The following is a 22,961-nucleotide window of genomic DNA, read 5'->3' as shown; positions in this document are numbered from 1 at the left end:
CACCTCTACTAAAAATACAAAAAATATTAGTCAGGTATGGTGGTGTGCACCTATAATCCCAGCTACTCAGGAGACTGAGGCAGGAGAATCGCTTAAATGTGGGAGGCAGAGGTTTCAGTGAGCCAAGAGTGCACCATTACTCTCCAGCCTGGGTGACGAAGAGAGACCCTGGCTCTTAACAAAATTTTTTTTAAAAAAGTTCCCAGTCACATGGCTATTCCGGGCTGTGAAAAACACAAGGACTACCAACACCACAAGGCTGGCTTTGTCCATCCCTTAACATAAGATTAAATTTTACTCTATTACTCAAATACTTTATTTCAACTTTTATTCAATCAAATCCAGTAACTTTAGCAATGCCTTACTAGAGGGTTGTCTCACAACTGAACCTTCATTTCTGGCGGGGAAGAAACCATGGCTTCAGGCACATGACTGACGTTTGGCCATGTTCCATCATTAATGTTCCAACATCACCAGGGACACAAAGCTGCAAAAATGAGAAGGGAAATAAGGTTAGAGAAAGGATCCAGGCAATCTTATGTTCCCTAACCCTTAAACTCACAAACCCTGGAGCTCAAGAACTGCATCCTTCCTCCCAATCTCACTCAACAAGTGCGGAACAACATGCCAAAGCACTGAATGAAGCGCTAGAACAAAGACAAGGTCAAAATACTTGTAACCTAATGTGATGGAATTGTAGTGCAGTGTTAACACATGGGGCAGTAACAGAACACCCTAGCAGGAAACAGAGTGGAGGGATAAACATAAATGAAGTAACATGAATAAAACTCCAAATGGAAAACTTGTCCAGATCCCCCAGGCAACAGTCAACTCCATCTTCCAAAGGACATTACATTGCACTTAGGGCACACTAGATAGAAAACAGTATTTGCCGGTCACAGTGGTTCGCGCCTGTAATCCCAGCACTTTGGGGGGCCGAGGTGGACGGATCATGAGGTCAGGAGTTCCAGACCAGCCTGACCAACGTGAAACCCCCTCTCTACTAAAATACAAAACTTCAACGAGTGTGGTGGTGCACGCCTGTAATCTCAGCTACTCAGGAGGCTGAGGCAGGAGAATCGCTTGAACACGGGATGCAGAGTTTGTGGTGAGCCAAGTTCACACCACTGCACTCCAGCCTGGGCGACAGAGCGAGACTACTCCGTCTCAAAAAAAATACATATTTTGTCAAATAGACAGGGTCTCCCTATGTTGGTCATCCACTCCCGCATCGACCTTCCTTAGTGGTGGGATTGCAGGCAAGAGCTACCCACGCCAGGTGGGTACCTGTAGCCACACCAAGATTAATCCCTTCCTCAACAACGGTCGCCCCGCCCCTTTCCCATTTCAAACCTCAGCATGAGGACTTCTACCCAAATCTCACTACGACAGGTACTTCTTCAACTCTTCCACCACCTCTTGAGGCTCAGGGAATTTGAGTTTGCGCGGGGGCCCCTTCTTAATCCCAGTCCAGAGCTCCGCACCTGCGAAAGGACAGCAGGAATCTAAATCCTATTACTTCGGAATCCACGAGCACGTCTCTGAAGTCAAGAGATTGCCGCGGTTTCAGAGAATAGCGCTTCCTCTCTTCGGAACCCACGCCCCTCTCCCCACCCCCGGGTCCCCACTCACTGCTGCCGTCCGGGCGCAGCAGCGTCACCTCGAAGCTGCCCCTCCGGGGCTTGGCTGGGTTCACCTTTACTGGAAGTTCTGGGGCCTCCAGGCGCAGCGCCTGGCTCAGGGCCGCGGCGTTTCGCCCATAAACGCGTCAGCTAGTGCTAGGGAGAGACTGGGAGGTTAGAAACCGCACCTGGCCCGCGGCGCTGCCGTCCCCGTCCCCTCTCCCCGCTTACTCTCCAGGCCCCTCACCAATGCTCAATAACAATGGTCGCCTCCTCCACTCCTTCCCCGCCGTTCGCCAGCTTCTCTCGCTTCTCGGTCGTGGCGACCACCGCGGCCTCAGCCTTCCGCTTCCTCCCGCGGGAAGCCATGGCGCCTAGGGCCGGGCTGAGAACGCAGCGGACCTGGGGGGTAGGGGGCGGAGACGCGACCACTGAGCGGAAACCAGGCAGTGAAGGACCGGCTCCGCGGCCGCCCGGAAGCTCCGCTCCTACAGCGGAAACCTCTCCCCAAGGAGCGGAAAGCGTGGCCCGCAGCGCCCACGTGGCCTGGGGGCGGACCTTAGGGCACAACCACTTTGCACTCAGGGAACGGGGAGGTACGGGAAGCGCCTGACGGAACCACCCATCACTTCGGGTCGAGGGGGCAGGGGATGCTGGGATGGTGAACACAGCAGGAAGGGTCGGAGACTAGGTAGGTCCGACCGCAAGCTTTGCTTCACGCAATCTTTTCTCTACCTTTGCGTTCCGATAAATGGTGTGTGCCACGATCCACCGCCAAAGTCTCCTCCCTGGCATCCGCGGACCAATCCCAAACTAAACCCCCACCTAACAATGTGTGGCCCCTATTCAAGGCTTATGGAAACTAGCCTTCTCCAACTCTTGCCAATCCTGGGGATCAATGATGCGCATTTGGTGAAACCAAATAGGATGGCCTTTGACGTTAAGATGGGCAGAGTTCCTCAGAAGTTGCCAGGCTTTTCGAATACAGAAACACACAAAAGCCCAATCAAAAGGAAATCCCAATCTTTTTATTACGGAAAACCATCAACTGGGTGTGGGGAATTGGTCAGAGTGGTTAAAGTCCAGTGGATTTCTCCTCCAAGTCCTACCCCACAAAGGAACATCTCAAGCCTCTATTCACCCTTTCTCAATCCCCACAAAATAGGGGGTTGTTCAATATTGTCTTCAATGATTAAAAACTTGTGGTTAAAGGTTTCCCCTTAGGACTAGCGACAAAGTTAGGCTTATACTTTTAATGAAGGCCATAAACAAGCCAGGGTCCTTGAGGGAAAATTCTTAGTTTCTATATCCCAGCATCTTACCTTAGGGTTAAATCTAGGTCTAACTAAGCTGTGCAGGTCAGCTAAGATGGAATAATGAAACCACAGTTTCATGGAGAAACCATGGAGATGTCTGAGTCGTTGGTAAGCAGTTAACACACTGGCCCAGGCTTGGAGGGAAACCATTTCCTCCTCCACCATGAGATCTCTTTCTTGCTCCAGTGAAACAGTTGGCCCACAGCATGGCAGGCTTTCTTGTAGGGTGTCTGACAATTCCCTAGGTGCCTCTTTAAAAATCAGAAGCAGCACCCTGCCCCACCCAGACACAGCCAAACGGAAAACATAAATAAAAGGCTGTAGCCTCAGGCTTCTAGTTATGGAAGGAGCCTGGAATTGACAGGAAGCACTGCCAAGGTAAGGATCTTATTTGTCCTTCTTGCTTTCTCCATCTGACACGATGGTGGGGCTTGGGGCCACAGGCTGCTCCTCGGGGATACTGTCTCCAGTCTTTGATAGCTTCTTGGCCCGCTGGTATAGCTCATTTAAGTTAAATTCTCGGATCACATTCTCCTGCACAAAAGAGATGCACAACATCAGGATCTGGGGTTGGAAGGGAGAGTCAAGAGCGTGGGAAGTTAGAGGTATTTTACACACAGTCTGGGAAAGAAAGGAGTAAGCTAAGGACAAAAATCTGCCCTAATCTTCCTCTTTTTTAGGTACCCAGAAAAGTCAACTAATAGTTAAGTATATGCCAATCACTGTGCCAAGAATTATACCTAAATTATTTGATGTAATCTGCAAAACAATCCTGCAAGCCAGGGGTTATTATTTCCAATTAACTGACGGTGAACCTAACACCTACAGTCAGTATGTGCAGGGGCCTTCGAGACCGAATCTTACCTAAGAATTGTTCCCCAGTACTAGCAGGTCTGGCACATAATATATATTTGCTAAGTGAATTAATATGTCAGGTATAGTAACCAGTCCACACCCTCAAAGCTAATGGGTAAGTGGCAAAGCTGTGAATCAAACCCGAGTAGGGCTTGAAAGCGCATCTACTGCTCTACATCCTTCATGCACCTGCCCTTCTTTTCAGGTACCTCCGAGAAGGTCCATGAGACAGCTCGTCCTTTCTTGTCAATCTGTGGGCGCCGCATTACCTCCTTGCCACCTTGGAACAGGATCAGCGTAGGGAGTTGTTTGGTGAGGGGTGATGTGCTCACTTTGTACCTGCAGGGCCCAGAAAGTTCTTTAAATGCCCCTGTATATATCACTCAAAGTGATTCCCTACTCAGACCCTCTGCCCAGGTCCTTACATACCGTGTACTAACATCAGCATAGCGTCCAACATCCACCTTCCCAAAGTTTAGCCCTGTACAGTTGTACCTGAGAAGATATTATTTAATATATTGAAAAAAAAAGAACGGATCAAGGAAAATAGAAGTATAGGTATTTGGGAGGTGAAGAGGAGATGCCTTTGGTTGCCATGTGTAAAAATCAAGGCCAAATGGGAAAAAAAAAAAAAAAAATTAAAGCCAAAAGCAGTGAAAGGGAAGGCACAGCATCTCGATTTCCATCATCCCTCCCTTTGCACTACTCACTTGAGGGAGAGGTCAGCGTAGATAGGAGCAAATGATTGGCAGTCATTAGACCAATTGGCAAAGAACTCCACAATCCAAGTGACCCTCTTGTCCCGTTCTAGTTCCTCCTGCCAAATACAGGGAAGAAAAGTAAGCTGGATCACAGAGCCTCCTGGGAAGGTTCACAGCTTAGCATCTGATTCCTCATCCTGCCATTCCCTCTTCCCTGGCTCTCATAATGAACCCCGTGCCCCGACATCCACTTTGAAGCACTGTTGTTCCGCCTACTGGGTAGACAGCACAACTACAAAATCACCCACAAGGGACCCAAGAAACAGAAAGGAAGAAGAACACTCACATCAATGGTTTTATCATTGAAGTACTTGATATTCTCAGGGCCCATATATAGGGGGGGTTTGCATGTCATCAGGAACACTAAACACAGAAAGAAGATGTCAGAGGAAACATAAAAGGCCTGACACAGGGAATTTACTTCCAGACCAACTCAAGGAGTTCAGCCCCCAAAGAATACACACTTGTGGATGTATGTAGACCACCAACACATCCTCTGCCTCCAAAAATACAGTATAAACTGTTAGGATCTGAGCTACATATATAATTAATTAGATACAAGATATGGAAGGAGGGTATGGAGAAACATGTTTGGGATTGCAACTGTTGGGACTGTAGTTTCCACAATCAAGTCTATCAATACAGTCTTACAAGAAACCCAAAGAAAGGCAGTCTTCTCACCTATGCAGAGTGTGATGTAAAGCAGGCCCATGCGAATATCCAAGCGGAAGAAAAGAATTGCGTTGGCCACTTTACTAAACATGAAAATGTTGCCTATATGTTGCTCCACGGTGACTGAAACACAGAGATGCCACAGGTCAGGCTGGGCTGTGCACTCCTATATCCCATTCTTTGTCCCTCTTCTTGGGGCACTTTGAAATGGGAAACGGGAAGGAGCTGGAAGTCCAAGTTCAAATTCAGCCTTGGAATTAAATGTAGGACACATTTACCAAATGACTGCCACCCTCTTAACATGAAGGAAAGCATTAGGTCTAACCTTGAGACTTGAGAATTGGGCTTAACTTACTGGATCTGCGGTTCTTCATCATCACAATGGCACTGAGGAACATCAGGATCTCCACTTCTCTCTGGAACAGAATCAAAGTGTTATAACAGGAATACAGTGAAAAGGGCAAATTTAGGTGGGAAAGGGAACTAAATATGTAATAAAAACCAATAGCAATCCAAACTGAGAATGGTAACAATAAAGAAAGAACTGTAGTTAGGTAAGTTGTACTGGGATAAACATCAGTTAGAAGACCTGGGTTCAGGTTCTACCCCTGCCACAAACTTGCTGACTTGCTGATGCTTTTTTTTTTTTTTTACGGAGTTTCGCTCTTGTTGCCCAGGCTGGAGTGCAGTGGCACAATCTGAGCTCACTGCAACCTCCGCCTCCTGGGTTCAAGTGATTGTCCTGCCTCAGCCTCCTGAGTAGCTGGGATTACAGGCATCTGCCACCACGCCTAGCTAATTTTTTGTAGATTTAGTAGAGATGGGGTTTCACCAGGTTGGCCAGGCTGGTCTCGAACTTCTAACCTCAGGTGATCCACCTGCCTTGGCCTCCAAAAGTGCTGAGATTAAAGGCATAAACCATTATGACTAGCCTGCCGGTGCTTTTCAACAAAGCACTTAATCCCTTAGCTTTGGTTTCTTCAACTGAACAGTATCTATTTCAAAATGCTACTTTGAGGATTAAATAATATATTAAAAAGAGTTAGGCCAGGCATAGTGGCTCACGCCTGTAATCCAAACACTTTGGAGGCCAAGGTGGGCAGATCACCTGAGGTCAGGAGTACAAGACCAGCCTGACCAACATGGTGAAACCTTGTCTTTAAAAAAAAAAAAAAAAAAAAAAAGAGTTGTATAAGGCATGATATGGTGTAAAATCATAAGATTATTATAATCAACTTAGTGTAGAATAAAACTTTTCCAGTAAGTTTTCTTAATAGCCTATTAATATAATATCTGGCTATCCCATGTGTTCAATTTTTTATTTTTATTTTTATTTTTTTTGAGACGGAGTTTTGCTCTTGTTACCCAGGCTGGAGTGCAATGGCGCGATCTCGGCTCACCACAACCTCCGCCTCCTGGGCTCAGGCAATTCTCCTGCCTCAGCCTCCTGAGTAGCTGGGGTTACAGGCATGTGCCACCACGCCCAGCTAATTTTTTTGTATTTTTAGTAGAGACGGGGTTTCACCATGTTGACCAGGATGGTCTCGATCTCTTGACCTTGTGATCCACCCGCCTCGGCCCCCCAAAGTGCTGGGATTACAGGCTTGAGCCACCGCGCCCGGCCTCAATTTTTTATTTTTGAGACAGGGTCTTGCTCTGTCACCCAGGGTGGAGTGCAGTGGTGCGATCTCTGCTCACTGCAACCTCCACCACCTGGGCTCAAGCAAATTCTCCTGACTCAGCCTCTCAAGTAGCAGGGACTACAGGCGCACACTACTGCACCTGGCTAATTTTTATATTTTTTGTAGAGATGGGGTCTCCCCATGTTGCCCAAGCTGGTATGGAACACCTGAGCTCAGATGATCTGCCCACCTCAGCCTCCTAAAGTGCTGGGATTACAAGCATCAGCCAGTGCCCAGCCCTCATGTGTTTGATTCTACTTAATCATTCCTCCCTACCCAATATTCTTCATGATAATCCCATGTACTTTTGATATAATTTGAGAACTGAAAGGGGCTTTCATAGCTCTCAAAAGCCCTTTTCAGTACTCTTGTCTTATAGTTTTCTCATCTTCTAGAACAACCTTCTTGTCCAGCCTGTGGCCCACATGCAACATCAACCAGGATGGCTTTGAATGGGGTCCAACACAAATTCATAAACTTTCTTAAAACATTATGAGATATTTTTGATTTTTTTTTTTTTTAGCTTATCAGCTATCATTAGGGGTTAGTGTATTTTATGTGTGGCCCAAGACAATTCTTAAAAGATTGGACACCCCTGCTCTAGAATGTAAGTACCAGGTGAGCAATCAAGTACCAGGTGAGCAATCAGACACAATAAACATGACAAAGACACTGAGAAGTAATTAAATTCTAAGCCCTCAAGTGACTGAACAGACTCTGTCTTGGCCAAGGGGACCCCAGAGAAACCTTGAAAACTGAGTTCTCAGCCATGACAGGGTGCGAGGTCAGACACACCTCTTTATACCCCCACCTGCACTCACCACCATCAGGCTTTCTTCCTGAAAGGCTAAACAGAAACTAGCCCTTTGAAAAGACTTGCTCCACCAGACGTCAACCAACTGCCTGAGACTGCCTCCCCTTTTGCAGTTAGGACAAAACAACCAACCAGCATTGCTTCCTGATAAAAGACCAGTGACCATGCAGCAGACCTGGCCAGGCTAAGGAGAATGCAGAGGGGGGTTTTGTGTCCTCTGCTTCACCTTTTGACAGGAGAGGGCTGAAAACTTCACCCTCAGATCATGCTAACACCACCACTTTTGAACACAGGTCTTAGGGATGGACATGAAGCTCAACTCAGCATAACATGCTTCTTCTTTCATAAACATTCATGACTCTGCGTATCGCTTATTAAATATGTATATTTGGCCACCCTGCTTAGCGTAAGTTCCTGTTTCCTTTACTCCTCACTCCAAGAGTCTGTTTTAGGCTATGCTTCCCTGCCTACCAGGATGGCCTGCAGGCTGCAACCTTTTATGAAAAATAAAGCTCTCCTTTCCAAATGTGTGAGCTTTACCATTCTTCAGTTGATAACATAAACAAGATAATTTCAAAAACTAATGACTGCAGTGAAGAATCACACAGACCACTTGAGAGAAAGCATAGGGTGGGGGAAGACTACCGATTAGATAGTCCAAGGCCTTCCATACTCTTCTGTTTACAATACTGGGAGCCAATTCATGTCAGACAAAGCAACTGTGATAAAACGTTGTCTCTACTAAAAATTAGCCAGGCATGGTGGTAGATGCCTATAATCCCAGCTACTTAGGAGGCTGAGACAGAACTGCTTGAACCTGGGAGGTGGAGGTTGCAGTAGCCGAGAGCACGCCACTGCACTCCAGCCTGGGCAACAAAAGAGCAAAACTCCATCTCAGAAACGACATGTAAAATACAGGTGAAGGGAGTATGACAGACCTTTGTAAATATGCCCGAGGCAGAAATTAGGAAGGATTTTCATGGCAGAAATTAGGAAGGATTTTCATGAATGCAACTAGGTGGGTTAGAATTGGGAATAAAAGTTGTGGAAAGATGAATTTTATTTATTATTATTTTTTGAGACGGAGTCTTGTTCTATTGCCAGACTGCAGTGCAGTGGCGCAATCTCGGCTCACCACAACCTCCGCCTCCCAGCTTCAAGCGACTCCCCTGCCTCAGCCTCCTGAGTAACTGGGACTACAAGCACACACCACCACATCCGGCTTATTTTTTGTATTTTAGTAGAGACGGGGTTTCACCATGTTAGCCAGGATGGTCTCAAGTTCTTGACCTCGTGATCCACCTGCCTTTGCCTCCCAAAATGCTGGGATTACAGGCGTGAACCACTGTGCCTGGCCATTTTATTTTATTTTTTTTGAGACAGAGTTTGCTCCGTCACCCAGGGTGGAGTGCAATGGCACAATTTCGGCTCACTGCAACCTCTGCCCCCCGGATTCAAGCGATTCTCCTGCCTCAGCCTCCTGGATGGCTGGGATTACAGGCACCTGCCACCACGCTCGGCTAATTTTTATATTTTTAGTAAAGACAAGGTTTCACCATGTTGGCCAGGCTGGTCTCAAACTTCTTGGCCTCAAGTGATCCACCCACCTCGGCCTCCCAAAGTGCTGAGATTACAGGTGTGAGCTACTGCACCCGGCTGAAAGATGAATTTTAAGAGAATTGTAGTTAACCAGGAGACCAAAGGTAGGACCAAAACAACATTCTTTAAAGACAAAAAATGGGTCTATGGAGGGACTAGCTATTGCTACTGCAAACCTCATTTCCTTTTCTTCCTAGGCATACTGCATCTAGATTTTCTGTCTCCTTGCATCCAGGTAGAACTGTGTGACTAGTACTCCAGAATGGAATGTGAATGAAAGTGATTTACCACTTCTGGGCTCAGGCAGTTAAGAAGAGGTGTGCCCTTGCATTCCAGCTTTTTTTCATTTGCTGGCAGGTTGATGCTGGGATTATCCACGGTCATAGGTTGAAGACAGAATGAGCCTGAGTTCTAGAAAGACTATATAATGCAGAGTCCCCATTGGTGGTTGTATTTAATTGTTTTTAAACTTCTTCTTATGGATAATTTGACACATGCAGAAAAGAAGAGAGGTTAACTGAATGAAACCCTATTACCTAGCTTCAACAGTAACCAATATTTTGCCAGTGTGATTTCCAATTCATATATGCTACTATTTTTTTTCCTTGGAGAAAATTAAAGCAAATTTCAGCTGTATAATTTCATCTGTAAATTCCTCAGTGTGTCTCTCTTACACATAAGGACTTGAAAAAACAACCACAATTATCACTGACACACTGTTATGCTGTGAAATATACAGTCATGTGCCCCATCATGACATTTTGGTCGGCAACAGACCACATATACAACAGTGGTCCCATAAGATTATAATACCATATTTTTATTGTACCTTTTCTGTATTTAGATATGTTTAGATACATCAATACTTACCATTGTGTTAAACTGCTTACAGTATTTAGTACAGTAACATGCTGTAAAGGTTTGTGCCTGGGAGCAATAGGCTGGGCCATAAAGCCAAGGTGTGTAGTAGGCCATCTGGGTTTGTTAAGTACACTCTATGATGCTCCCACAAGGACCATAAGGCCTAAGGACACCACATGATTAGCAGGTCAGGACTTTCAGCCCCAACCCCTACCCCACCAGGCTGAAGGTTCAGCTGATCACCAATGGCCAATGATGTAATTAATCACACCTGTGCAATGAAGTGCCATAAAAACCCAAAGGATATGTTCCAGGAACCTCCATGAGTTTAGCTCCTAGAACCTACTCCCAATCACCAAGGTAAATAAGTAAACCATGAATTTTCCAGAAAACAAAAATTGGCTATTAACCCTAAGCATTTTTTTTAAATTCTACCAGAATAACATAAAAACTTCCAGTATTTTGCATATTATACAAATAAATAAATTTTATAAAAGTTCCCCTGTACTTATTAAAAATCTTTATTCCTATACAGATAAATGGATTTTATAAAAGTTCTCCAATACTTATTAAAAATCTTTATTACTATACATTTATATTTTGGGGTCCCATTTTCTTTTCTTTCTTTTTTTTGAGACGGAGTTTCGCTCTTGTTACCCAGGCTGGAGTGCAATGGCGCGATCTCGGCTCACCGCAACCTCCGCCTCCTGGGTTCAGGCAATTCTCCTGCCTCAGCTTCCTCAGTAGCTGGGATTATAGGCACGCGCCACCATGCCCAGCTAATTTTTTGTTTTTTTTGTTTGTTTGTTTGTTTGTTTGTTTTTGTTTTTTGAGACGGAGTTTCGCTCTTGTTACCCAGGCTGGAGTGCAATGGCGCGATCTCGGCTCACCGCAACCACCGCCTCCTGGGTTCAAGCAATTCTCCTGCCTCAGCCTACTGAGTAGCTGGGATTACAGGCAAGCGCCACCATGCCCAGCTACTTTTTTGTATTTTTAGTAGAGACAGGGTTTCACCATGTTGACCAGGATGGTCTCGACCTCTCGACCTCCTAATCCACCCGCCTCGGCCTCCCAAAGTGCTAGTGCTGGGATTACAGGCTTGAGCCACCGCGCCCGGCCCTAATTTTTTGTATTTTTTAGTAGAGACGGGGTTTCACCATGTTGACCAGGTTGGTCACGATCTCTCGACCTTGTGATCCACCCACCTCGGCCTCCCAAAGTGCTGGGATTACAGGCTTGAGCCTCGCGCCCGGCCTTTTCTTTTCTTTTTATATATATATATTTATTATTATTATTATTATTTTAAGATGGGGTTTCACCATGTTGGTCAGGCTGGTCTTGAACTCCTGACCTCAGGTGATCTGCCCGCCTTGGCCTCCAAAGTGCTTGGATTACAGGCGTGAGCCACCACGTCCGCCCTTTGGGGTCCCATTTTCATTGAAGTATTATCAGATATTAAACGAACTATCTGGACTTTTGGACTAGCAAAGCTGCATTTGAGCTAATTAATAATACAGTTTGGGAAAAAGAGGAATCAGGAAAGGGAAGGAGGAAAAGAATAAGGGAGTGGGTTCTGGTAAAGGTAACGACTTATTTTGGGGGCTGGAAAAAGTACAAAAATTCTGGATGATGCTCCTTCATCTGAACACAGATATTGTTTATAGGGACACAGGTAGCTTCCCCTGCCCCTTCTTAAGGTTTGCTGAAAATGAGCTAACAAAACGCAGATTGATAGAAGAGGAAAAATTTATCAGTGCACACGGAAATACTAGTAAAAAGAAAGAGACACGTTAATAAAGAGACAAAAACCAATGCTGGTCTCCTTTTCCTTTCCAAATTTAAGATTAATGGGAGAAAAACATTTGTATGACTAGTCTTAGGTGTAGCAACTTTGATGTGTTTTGGGGATGAATATTCATATGGTCTGATTCTTTTTCTCCCCAAAATAGTCTTTTTTCTTGTTATACCTTCGTGTATTATTTTGTCATGGAGTACGGTACCGTAAAGTAGAACATCAGAATAAAGCCCCTGTCAGCCTGTCGTTCAAGCTGGCCCTCCAGACTGGCTTGGTGAGTTTTAAAATTCTCATCAGAACAGCATACAGATTGTGCTGTGGGTCCCCAAAATAAACACCAGATAAGGTTTCCTTCTCATCTTATGTTCTTGGGAGCTTGACTTGTAACCAAGTGGGAGCTTCTTGGTCTCCACCATTGGGAGGCATTATTTTTGAGTGAAGTCCAGTGGCCAGTGTTGATGAAAAGAGTCAAACTCTGTAAAATATTTTATGAGAGGCAAATATGAGTGACCATGTCCTGTGACACAGCCCTCAGGAGGTCCCGAGAATATGTGCCCAAGGTGGTCGGGGTACAGTTAGGTTTTACACATTTTAGGGAGGCATGAGATGTCAATCAAATACATTGATTTTTTTCTCTCAAAAAACAAAAAAACAAAAAAAAAAACGGCTGGACACATGGCTCACACTTGTAATCCAAGCACTTTGGGAGGCTGAGGTGGGCAGATCACCTGAAATCAGGAGTTCAAGACCAGCCTGGCCAGCATGGCAAAACCGGTCTCTAGTAAAAATACAAAAATTAGCCAGCACAGTGGCATGTACCTCTAATCCCAGCTAGTTGGGAGGCTGAGGCAAGAGAATCGTTTGAACCTGGGAGGCAGAGGTTGCAGGGGGCAGAGGTTGCAGTGAGCAGGAGGTTGCAGTGAGTGGAAATCATACCACTGCACTCCAGCCCGGGCAACAGCAAAACTCCATCTCAAAAAAAAATGAACAAAACAAAACAGAAAAAGTGGCACTTTTAAGATATCAATCTGAAGAATGTTAAAGGAAAAACATTACAGAATTTAAAAATCTTAAAATTTCTTGAATTAAAAATAATTCAATATTTGTAATAAAATCTTGTTTTAACCAATTTAGTTTTGTATTAGTATATTTTTTAAATATTAGATTCATCTCTAGAAAGATTATGATTTCCTTTAATCATAGCCAACTGAATTATACAACCCCTTTAAAAATTCCTTCTTAGTAACCTTATTACAACTTACAGAGAACATTCATAATGGTTAGACTGTGTTTTACCCTAAATATCTCTCTTTCTTGCACAATGCAGTTATTTTATTTGAGGGCAAAAATTCACCCCAAATTCTTGTTTTTGTTTTACTTTGTTTTGAAATGGAGTCTCGCTCTGTTGCCCAGGCTAGATGCAATGGCACAATCTTGGCTCACTGCAACCTGCCCTCCCAGGTTCAAGCAATTCTCTTGTCTCAGCTTCCTGAGTAGCTGGGATTACAAGCACCCACCACTGTGCCCAGCTAATTTTGTATTTTTCATAGAGATGGGATTTCACCATGTTGGCCAGGCTGGTCTCAAACTCCAGACCCCAGGTGATCCACCTACCTCAGCCTCCCAAAGTGCTGGGATGAGCCACTGCACCGAGCCCACGATCTTTTTTTTTTTTTTTTTTTTTTTTTTTTAAGACGGAGTTTTGCTCTTATTGCCCAGGCTAAGGTTCAATGGTGCGATCTCGGTTCACTACAACCTCTGCCTCCCAGGTTCAAGCAATTCTCCTGCCTCAAATTCCCAAGTAGCTGAGATTATAGGCATGCACCACCACACCTGGCTAATTTTTGTATTTTTTTTTTTTTTTTTGAGACAGTCTCACTCTGTCGCCAGGCACCAGGCTGTAGTGCAGTGGCACAATTTCGGCTCACTGCAACCTCTGCCTCCCGGGTTCAAGCAATTCTCCTGCCTCAGCCTACCGAGTAGCTGGGACTACAGGCACACACCACCACGCCCAGCTAGTTTTTGCATCTTTAGTAGAGACAGGGTTTCACCATGTTGGCCAGGATGATTTTGCTCTCTTGATCTCGTGATCCGCCCGCCTTGGCCTCCCAAAGTGCTAGGATTACAGGTTTGAGCCACTGCGCCCGGCTGAATTTTTATATTTTTTTAATAGAGTCAGGGTTTCACCATGTTGACAGGTTTCACCATGTCAGGCTGGTTTCCATTTTATATCAACTCTGGCAAGTAGATGTGCCATAAAACCTACAGAGTGCCTGAAAAGGAGACATTCTCCTCATTTTCTCCTTATTCTTAGATTTGTTTCCCGCTTTTTTTTTTCTTAAGAGGAACTGAGCTATAACCTAGGGTTCTTGTGTGGTGGATCAATGCATGCTGCTTGTGGGCATAACTCAACAGTGTGTCACCACTGAGTCGTTTCTGCCCTCTTATGTGTCTCAGTTTTTCTCTGCAGAAGTCTATGATATCTGAGAGGGCTCAAAACGCTTGGTGACCAGCCCTTATATGTGCTTCCTGAATCAGCCATCTTTAAAATTAATTTTTGTTGAGGATTTCCCTGTAGGGCCACTGTACTTTTCAGAGGGTCAACCCCCCAGACACTCCCACAAGGCCCTCAGTCACGCAGGGGCATGTTTTGGCTGAGAGGAGCAAATGCCCTTTCCCTTCAAAGCTGAAGAACTCAGTCTCTCATATATCTATGAAAACAACAATTCAGTTCCTCACACAAATGCACACAAACGAACCAAATCAAGATAAATTTTAGGAGAAAAAGCAATAGAGAATTCCCTTCACAATGCATCTCCAACTACAATTAGGATCTTTAACTAACAACTTCCTAGGAGAAAACCAGCTCAGAATAAATCAAGAACCATCAACCAAGGGAGGTCTGGGGCTCAGGAGGACTTACCAGTTCCACCAGAGGAGAAGCTCAAACTCAGTGGGGCTTCAATGGGCCCCTGCTTGTACCGTAGCTCTGGTTTCAGACAACTCCTTAGGGGTCCTGAGTCTTCTCTGAGACACACGTTGGGCACCATATTATTGTTGCCAAAAAGAGTCAAACTCTGTAAAACATTTTAAGAGATTTATTCTGAGCCAAATGTGAGTGGCCATGGCCTCTGACACAGCCCTCAGGAGGTCCTGAGAACATGTGCCCAGGGTGATCGGGATACAGCTTGGTTTTTTATATTTTAGGGAGGCATGAGCCAGCAATCAAATACATTTAAGAAATACACTGGGGCCGGGCGCGGTGGCTCAAGCCTGTAATCCCAGCACTTTGGGAGGCCGAGGCGGGCGGATCACGAGGTCGACAGATCGAGACCATCCTGGTCAACATGGTGAAACCCCGTCTCTACTAAAAATACAAAAAAAAAAAAAAAAAAAAAAAATTAGCCGGGCATGGTGGCGCGTGCCTGTAATCCCAGCTACTCAGGAGGCTGAGGCAGGAGAATTGCCTGAACCCAGGAGGCGGAGGTTGCAGTGAGCCGAGATCGCGCCATTGCACTCCAGCCTGGGTAACAAGAGCGAAACTCCGTCTCAAAAAAAAAAAAAAAGAAATACACTGGTTTCATTCAGAAAGATGGGACAACTCAGAGCAGAAGGCTTCCGGACTATAGGTAAATTTAAACATTTTCTGGCAGACAATTGGTTGAGTTTGTCTAAAGACCTGGGATTCATAGAAAGGAACGTTCAGGTTATGATAAAGGATTGTGGAGACCAAGTTTTATTCTGCAGAGGAAGCTCTCAGAAGACTTCAGAGATAGTAGGTTGAAAATTGTTTCTTATTGGACTTAAAAGGGTGCCTAGCTCTTAGTTACTTATCTCCTGGATCTGGGAAGGAAAGAAGGAGGGAGAACAAAGGGGAGAGGGTATTCTTTATAAAATGTGGATTTTTCCCACAAGAGACGTTGCAGGGCAATTTCAAGGTATGGGAAGGAAACAGACTTTGGGGTAAAACATTTTTATTTTCTTCCTTGTTATGCCAGAGTCAGATTGGAAAGTAAATCACAATCAATATACAGGGTTAAATAAAACCCATCTGACGAGAATTTATGGTTTGTAGGGCATGACTCCTCAGACCCCTTAGAAAGAAATTTGAGCAACGTAAAAAAAAAAAAAAAAATCAGAGCTTAGTCCTCAGTCCCCCAGCTTGGCCAAAAAGCATTCCATAGAATACACGTGTAGGCCAACAAACACTAGCAGATCCCACGGTGCTAGAAAACCTCATTCCTAGAGTTGTCTGGCCATCTGGCAGGGTCCCACAGTGCTGGGAAGGCTTGTTTCTAGAGTCCTTTAATTTGATGGTAATAGTTTCACATATTAGTGATTTGGATAATGGGCAGGACATGGTCTGACCTGATGTAACAGCCAATTGTTTAAGAGGGGAAGTGGAGTCAGGCTAAGTCTAAAAAATCACCCTGAACAAAGGGGAGAGGGTATTCTCTAGAGAATGTGGATTTTAAAGTATTTCCTGAGCTATTATGATACAGGTCTTTAATCGTGCCTTTCCCTTTTGCTTTATCTGGCATAACATTACAAGAAATGCCTAATGTTAGGCTGGGCATGGTGGCTCAAGCCTGTAATCCCAGCACTTTGGGAGGCCAAGGCGGGTGGATCACGAGGTCAAGAGATCGAGACCATCCTGGTCAACATGGTGAAACCTCGTCTCTACTAAAAATAGAAAAAATTAGCTGGGCATGGTGGTGCGTGCCTGTAATCCCAGCTACTCAGGAGGCTGAGGCAGGAGAATTGCCTGAACCCAGGAGGCGGAGGTTGCGGTGAGCCGTGAGCCGAGATCGCGCCATTGCACTCCAGCCTGGGTAACAAGAGTGAAACTCCGCCTCAAAAAAAAAAAAAAAAAAAATGCCTAATGTTAATATAGTAATAGATATCATAAAGAGAGTGAAGATTTGGGCATTCAAGGTTATAGGTAAAATCGGAGGACAGTAAACAACCCAATCAGCAAGGAAAAACCCTACATGCATCATCATATTCTTTGATTAGATTTACAGTGTATTTACCCACGTTATTAAGGGTTATTTGAACCCTGTGATAAATCTTACTTGAAAATTGTGGGACCAACATTAAATTAGAATGTAATACATTTAAGCTCTCTTCCGGCCAATTTATCTCCATAGGTATGGCATCCTGAGGAGGGTATAAATTAATTGTGAGAAACACCTGGTCCTTGCTGTTTAAATTGTTACAGACTTGACAACAGTAGACAAACCTATGTTTCCTACCACTTTTGTATTGCACCATATACTGATATTTGGGAGAGAAAGGTTTTGTCACAGAAGTCAGATAATTCTACAGTGTTATATTTTCCTTGGCAGGACTCCCTATGGCTAAGGGCCTTAAGAGTCAAAAGACTTGCCTTTCGGCAGGAACCGCCATGTTCCAGTAATTCCCCAAAATGACGAACACAAAGGGAAAGAGGAGAGGCACTCGATACATGTTCTCTAGGCCTTTTAGAACACATGGAGTTGTTCCTTTTGCCACATATATGCGAATCTATAAGAAAGGTGATATTGTAGACATCAAGGGAATGGGTACTGTTCAAAAAGGAATGCCCCGCTAATGTTATCATGGCAAAACTGGAAGGGTCTACAATGTTACCCAGCATGCTGTTGGCATTGTTGTAAACAAACAAGTTAAGGGCAAGATTCTTGCCAAGAGAATTATGTGCGTATTGAGTACATCAAGCACTCTAAGAGCAGAGACAGCTTCCTAAAACGTGTGAAGGAAAATGATCAGAAAAAGAAAGAAGCCAAAGAGAAAGGTACCTGGGTCCAACTGAAGCGCCAGCCTGCTCCACCCAGAGAAGCACACTTTGTGAGAACCAATGGGAAGGCGCCTGAGCTGCTGGAACCTATTCCCTATGAATTCATGGCATAATAGGTGTCAAAAAAAAAAAAAAAAAAAAAGACCTCTGGACTGTTAAAAAAAAAAAGAGTCAAAAGACTTACAGCCGCCGGGCACGGTGGCTCAAGCCTGTAATCCCAGCACTTTGGGAGGCCAAGGCGGGTGGATCACGAGGTTAAGAGATCGAGACCATCCTGGTCAACATGGTGAAACCCTGTCTCTACTAAAAAATACAAAAAACTAGCTGGGCATGGTGGCACGTGCCTGTAATCCCAGCTACTCAGGAGGCTGAGGCAGGAGAATTGCCTGAACTCATGAGGCGGAGGTTGCGGTGAGCCAAGATCGCGCCATTGCACCTCCAGCCTGGGTAACAACAGCGAAACTCCGTCTCAAAAAATAAATAAATAAATAAAAGACTTACAACCAATTAATTGTTTTAGGCCATGTAGGAATGGATGCAGACAGGCATTCATTACTTCTTAAAATTATTGTTTTAAGTTAAAAAAAACAACCGGCAATAAAACCAAAAAGCAAGGTTACAGGACTTATTTTTATTATTTTATTTTATTTTTTATGGAGATGGAGTCTCGCTCTGTCGCCCATGCTGGACTGCAGTGGCAAGATGGCAGCTCACTGCAACCTCTGCCTCCCAGGTTCAAGCAATTCTCCTACCTCAGCCTCCCGAGTAGCTGGGATTACCAGCCGTCACCACCATGCCTGGTGGTTTTTTTTTTTTTTTTTTAAAGGGGGTTGTTTCAGAATAAATGAATGGAGAAATACAATGATATAGATCAAACTAAATGGATATAAAAAGTTGGGTAAAAAGGCTTTTCAGACACCACCACCGCTGCCAGAAGCCGTGTACTGTCAGCCATGGCCAACCCCACTGTGTTCTTCAATATCTCCGTCAACGGCAAGTCCTTGGGCCGCGTCTCCTTCGAGCTGTTTGCAGACAAGGTTCCAAAGACAGCAGAAAACTTTCGTGCTAAGAGCACTAGAGAGAAAGGATTTGGTTACAAGGGTTCCTGCTTTCACAGAATTATTCCCGGGTTTATGTGTCAGGATGGTGACTTCATACACCATAATGGCACTGGCGGCAAGTCCATCTACAGGGAGAAATTTAATGAGAACTTCATCCTAAAGCATACAGGTCCGCGCATCTTGTCCATGGCAAATGCTGGACCCAACACAAATGGTTCCCAGGTTTCCATCTGCACTGCCAAGACTGAGTGGCTGGATGGCAAGCATGTGGTCTTTGGCAAGGTGAAAGAAGGCATGAGTATTGTGGAGACCATGGAGCACTTTGGGTCCAAGAATGGCAAGACCAGCAAGAAGTTCACCATTGCTGACTGTGGACAACTCTAGTAAGTTTGACTTGTGTTTTATCTTAACCACCAGACCATTCCTTCTGTAGCTCAGGAGAGCGCCCTCCACCCCACTTGCCTGCAGTGGCCTATCATCTTTGTGCTCTCGCTGCAGTACCCTTTGGGTTCCATGATTTCCTTGTTCCCTTCCCTGCCTAGCTGGATTGCAGAATTAAGTTTATGACTTATGAAATAAAAACTAAATACAAACAATAAAAAAACTTGGGAAAAGAAAAATAAGAATGGAAACAAATTCCAAGAGGTAATAAAAGGTTTATGGACAGTTTACCTTGTGTAGCCATAGCTGACCAAGATTAGACAGATTTGTTTGCAAAGTGTATTAAAATAAGCTTTAGTATTAAAAGCACATTTATATATAATACATAAGACATATAAAATGTATATTATAAAATATATAACATATAATGTATATTATAATGTATAATGGATATAAAAAGTTGGGGAAAGAGGCTTTGAAGATGCTGCCGCCGCTTCCAGGAGCCCTGTACTATCAGCCATGGTCAACCCCAGTTTTATATCCATTATAATGTATAATGTAGAATATAATGTATATTATATATATTATAAAATATAGAACTATTTTATATACATTTTTATAACTATTTTATTCTACATTATATATTATAAAATATAGAACTATTATATAATACATCATAAAGCATATTGAATATTATATATCACATAAAATATATATTATCCATATTACATAAAATATAATATATATATATATATTTTGAGACAGAGTTTTGCAAGTTGGAGTGCAATGATGTGAGGCTGGCTCACTGCAACCTCTGCCTCCCAGGTTCAAGTGATTCTCCTGCCTCAGCCTCTGGAGTAGCTGGGACTACCAGTGCCCACCACCATGCCCAGGTAATTTTTTGTACTTTTAATAGAGACAGGGTTACACCATGTTGGCCAGGCTGGTCTCAAACTCCTGAGCTCAAGAAATCCACCTGCCTTGGCTTCCAAAAGTGCTGAGATTACAGATGTGAGCCACCATGCCCTGCCAAGTGTTGTATTTTCAAGGAGGCTCATGGAAAGGATGGGAAAAATTCTGACAAATACAGGTTTCTGATAACTCTGAAACTATATCATTGGACTAGGTAAAAATTTCCAAAGTCTAATGAAAATAAAACTGGTCTTATAAAATTACTAACCTCCAGACTAATGTTTTCCATTTTTCACCCACTCTTCTGACTTGGAATCACTAAAAATTAAAACGGCGTTTTTGGGCTTGGTGCAGTGGCTCATGCCTGTAAATCCCAGCTCCTTAGGAAGCCAACTCAGGAGGATTCCTTGAGTTCAGGGGTTCAAGACCAGCCTGAGCAACATAAAGAGACCCCATCTCAGAAAAAAAAAAACTAAACAAATTAGCCAGGTGTGTGGTACATGCCTTTGGTCCCAGCTACTTGGGAGGATGAGGTGGCAGGATGGCTTTGTCCAGGAGGTTAAGGCTGCAATGAGACACGATCACACCACTGCACTCCAGCCTGGGTGACAGAGCAAGACCTTGTCTCAACAAAAAAACCCAAAAACCCAAACAAAAGACCCTGCCTTTTTTCTCTGGCCTCACCAGCTAAAGCTAGTCAATCTGGCCCTTTGTCTATGCTTACATTTTAGCTCAAATGTTAGCTACGTGGAAAGAGCATCTCTGGTCACTCTAGCTAAAGTAGTTCTGCCCCTCAACATCTTTTTCTCTTGAGAGATGGTCTCATCTGCTGCCCAGGCTGGACTGCAGTGGCACTATCTTGGTTCACTGCAGCCGGAAAAAAAAAAAAAAATCACAACAGCTTATATTTGGACAAACTTTACACACAACCTACAATCTAGGAAAATAGATTATTATTAATCTTGCCAACTGACTGCCCTCCAGACGCTAAAGAAACTAGTGTATAGAGTACACCAGACATTAAGCTTCGTTTGTCTTGTTCCATAGAAATGTCTCATTAAAGATCTGTTTGCTTACATCATATATAGAGTCCTAGCTTTGAGAACTCATCTACAATGCCATCTCCTGAAATGAGACACAACAATTTAACTGGACTGGCCAAATGAGAGACTGGTTTAATGGGATCCTTTGCCAATCAATTACTAGCCTGATTTCTCTCTCCAAAGACAGCTACTCAGCTTATAGTGAAACTTCTAAGGAAGTTTCAAACAAAGGATATAAAGGAGACCAGGGACTCACACTCCAAAATATAGCATCCTATATGTTAATTATTTTAAATTAAAGGCCCTTGGATTCCATCAGATACTGGAAACAGCTTTACTCTGATAACTACCTTATTTGCCTAAAGTCCAGACCTGTCAAAGAAGACAACAGTTACTTCTAGTCTCTTCTCTGAGTTTTCATTAATTTAACTTATAGTACAGGACGAAAGATTGAAACCTGTCAACACACCTGGACAGACTTTTGTCAGAAACCATTGTCTGCTCTGCAGGCTCAACAGTAATTGTCCCAGGCCACTGAATCACCCTAAAAATCATTTACCATCCACCTTAAAATCACCCACATTTCCCCATCTCCCATATTCCTATGAAGAAGGGCTTATAAGCCTCTGTACCCCACTGGGTCATTCTCCTACAATTCCCTCATGCTAAAAATGTCTATTAACGTGCCCTTTGCCGGTTGATTCAAGAAACCCTCAGAGAGCAAAGGGGAAGCTTTTCCTTGCCCCCCACATGCTATATGGCAGAGGGCAAAGCGCTTTAAGTTAATGCTCTGAGCAGTCCCTCCACCCCTATCGAGGAAGCACAGCAAGGAGCTTGGGACAGATTTCTTTACGACCTATTTTTTTTACAATTCCTTTACAATCGCCCAAAAATTTTATCCACTTTCACATCCTCAGGATCCTGCAGAGTGCCTAGAGTGTACACTGTAGAAATATTTACTGAATTAAGAAACGGCTGACAGTGTGTGCAGATAGTGCGGCCAGAGGAGCAGTTTCAAGTCCCAGGCACTCATTAGTTGTGTGACCTGGGGAAAGTCGCCTAAATATACCGAGCTCTATTTCTTCACCAATGAAACAAGAATACTACTATTTCTCTTGTCTACCTTACTGGCTCCTCAGGAGGCTTTACTTAATGAGCGGCACTGTAAAACGCTGTACACGTGTATGTAGAGTTTTCATAGGAATGTTGATTAGTCTGAATGGTGAAATGGAAAGAAACCTGGACTCAACAGTCAGAAGCTGTTGGGCCGCTCGCTGTGAAGGGGCTGCGACTAACCGGTTCCGTTTTCTCATCTTAAACACAAAGTTTAGACTTGATGATGGTCCGGACTCTGTACTTAATATTTGCAAGTCCGCTACAGGCTCAGAACCTCAAGCGTCCTCAGAAAGGTAAACCCCGGGGTTCCCAGATGCCCCTGCAAGGGCAGGGGCAGTCAAGGTCGCGGGGTACTAAGAAGCGGGACGCTCACCCAGTCAAAGTCACACGGGTTGCCGTCTTCGCGTTGGGTGGGCAGACCGTTGCAGAGCGGCGGCAGTTTCCTCACGAGTAGGAAGGCAGCAGAGAGCAGGGCCGACAGAAGGTAGTAAGGTTGGGCCAGCCATCGTGAAAGTCGCGGCACAGAATACACCAGAGCAATTAGAGGTGCCAGGATCGCCATCTTTCCGGCCACTACGGCCAGGGCTCATTGGCGTTGTAGGTCTGGCCCCGCCTCCCCCACCATAGAGACTGCTATTGGGCCGTATCTCAAATGTACCGCCTCTAAATCCGGA

General features: G+C 44.4%; 2 protein-coding genes and 1 pseudogene across 2 annotated transcripts; 1 reads left to right on the top strand and 2 right to left on the bottom strand.

Annotated features, from left to right (window-relative positions):
* Positions 1-292: 292 nt before the first annotated feature.
* Positions 293-2,540, bottom strand: SELENOH (selenoprotein H). The gene is made up of 4 exons (XM_003945294.4): positions 1,870-2,540; positions 1,633-1,778; positions 1,354-1,484; positions 293-487 (listed from the first exon to the last, which is right to left on the bottom strand). Exons 1-3 carry the CDS (start codon positions 1,989-1,991, stop codon positions 1,384-1,386), a joined length of 369 nt encoding a protein of 122 aa, XP_003945343.2. The 5' UTR covers positions 1,992-2,540; the 3' UTR covers positions 293-487; positions 1,354-1,383.
* An 88-nt stretch (positions 2,541-2,628) lies between these two features.
* Positions 2,629-22,905, bottom strand: TMX2 (thioredoxin related transmembrane protein 2). Its single transcript, XM_003920136.4, has 8 exons — positions 22,661-22,905; positions 5,582-5,642; positions 5,236-5,349; positions 4,841-4,917; positions 4,504-4,610; positions 4,223-4,288; positions 4,003-4,132; positions 2,629-3,472 (listed from the first exon to the last, which is right to left on the bottom strand). Exons 1-8 carry the CDS (start codon positions 22,847-22,849, stop codon positions 3,326-3,328), a joined length of 891 nt encoding a protein of 296 aa, XP_003920185.1. The 5' UTR covers positions 22,850-22,905; the 3' UTR covers positions 2,629-3,325.
* On the top strand, positions 18,716-19,273 carry LOC101054419 (peptidyl-prolyl cis-trans isomerase A pseudogene; annotated as a pseudogene).
* Positions 22,906-22,961: the final 56 nt, after the last annotated feature.

This window comes from Saimiri boliviensis, chromosome 6 (genome assembly GCF_048565385.1).
Source record: "Saimiri boliviensis isolate mSaiBol1 chromosome 6, mSaiBol1.pri, whole genome shotgun sequence".
Classification (NCBI taxonomy): Eukaryota; Metazoa; Chordata; class Mammalia; order Primates; family Cebidae; genus Saimiri; species Saimiri boliviensis.
This window is presented reverse-complemented; position numbering and strand designations above follow the sequence as displayed.

Bases quoted from the DNA above. Each gene is read 5' to 3' on its own strand.
- TMX2 (XM_003920136.4), bottom strand. From the start codon at position 22,849: ATGGCGATCCTGGCACCTCTAATTGCTCTGGTGTATTCTGTGCCGCGA. The intron at 4,133-4,222 runs GTATGTAAGGAC...TGGGCCCTGCAG, and splicing joins TATGCTGATGTTAGTACACG to GTACAAAGTGAGCACATCAC. The intron at 3,473-4,002 runs GTACCTGAAAAG...TCTTTTGTGCAG, and splicing joins TCTCATGGACCTTCTCGGAG to GAGAATGTGATCCGAGAATT.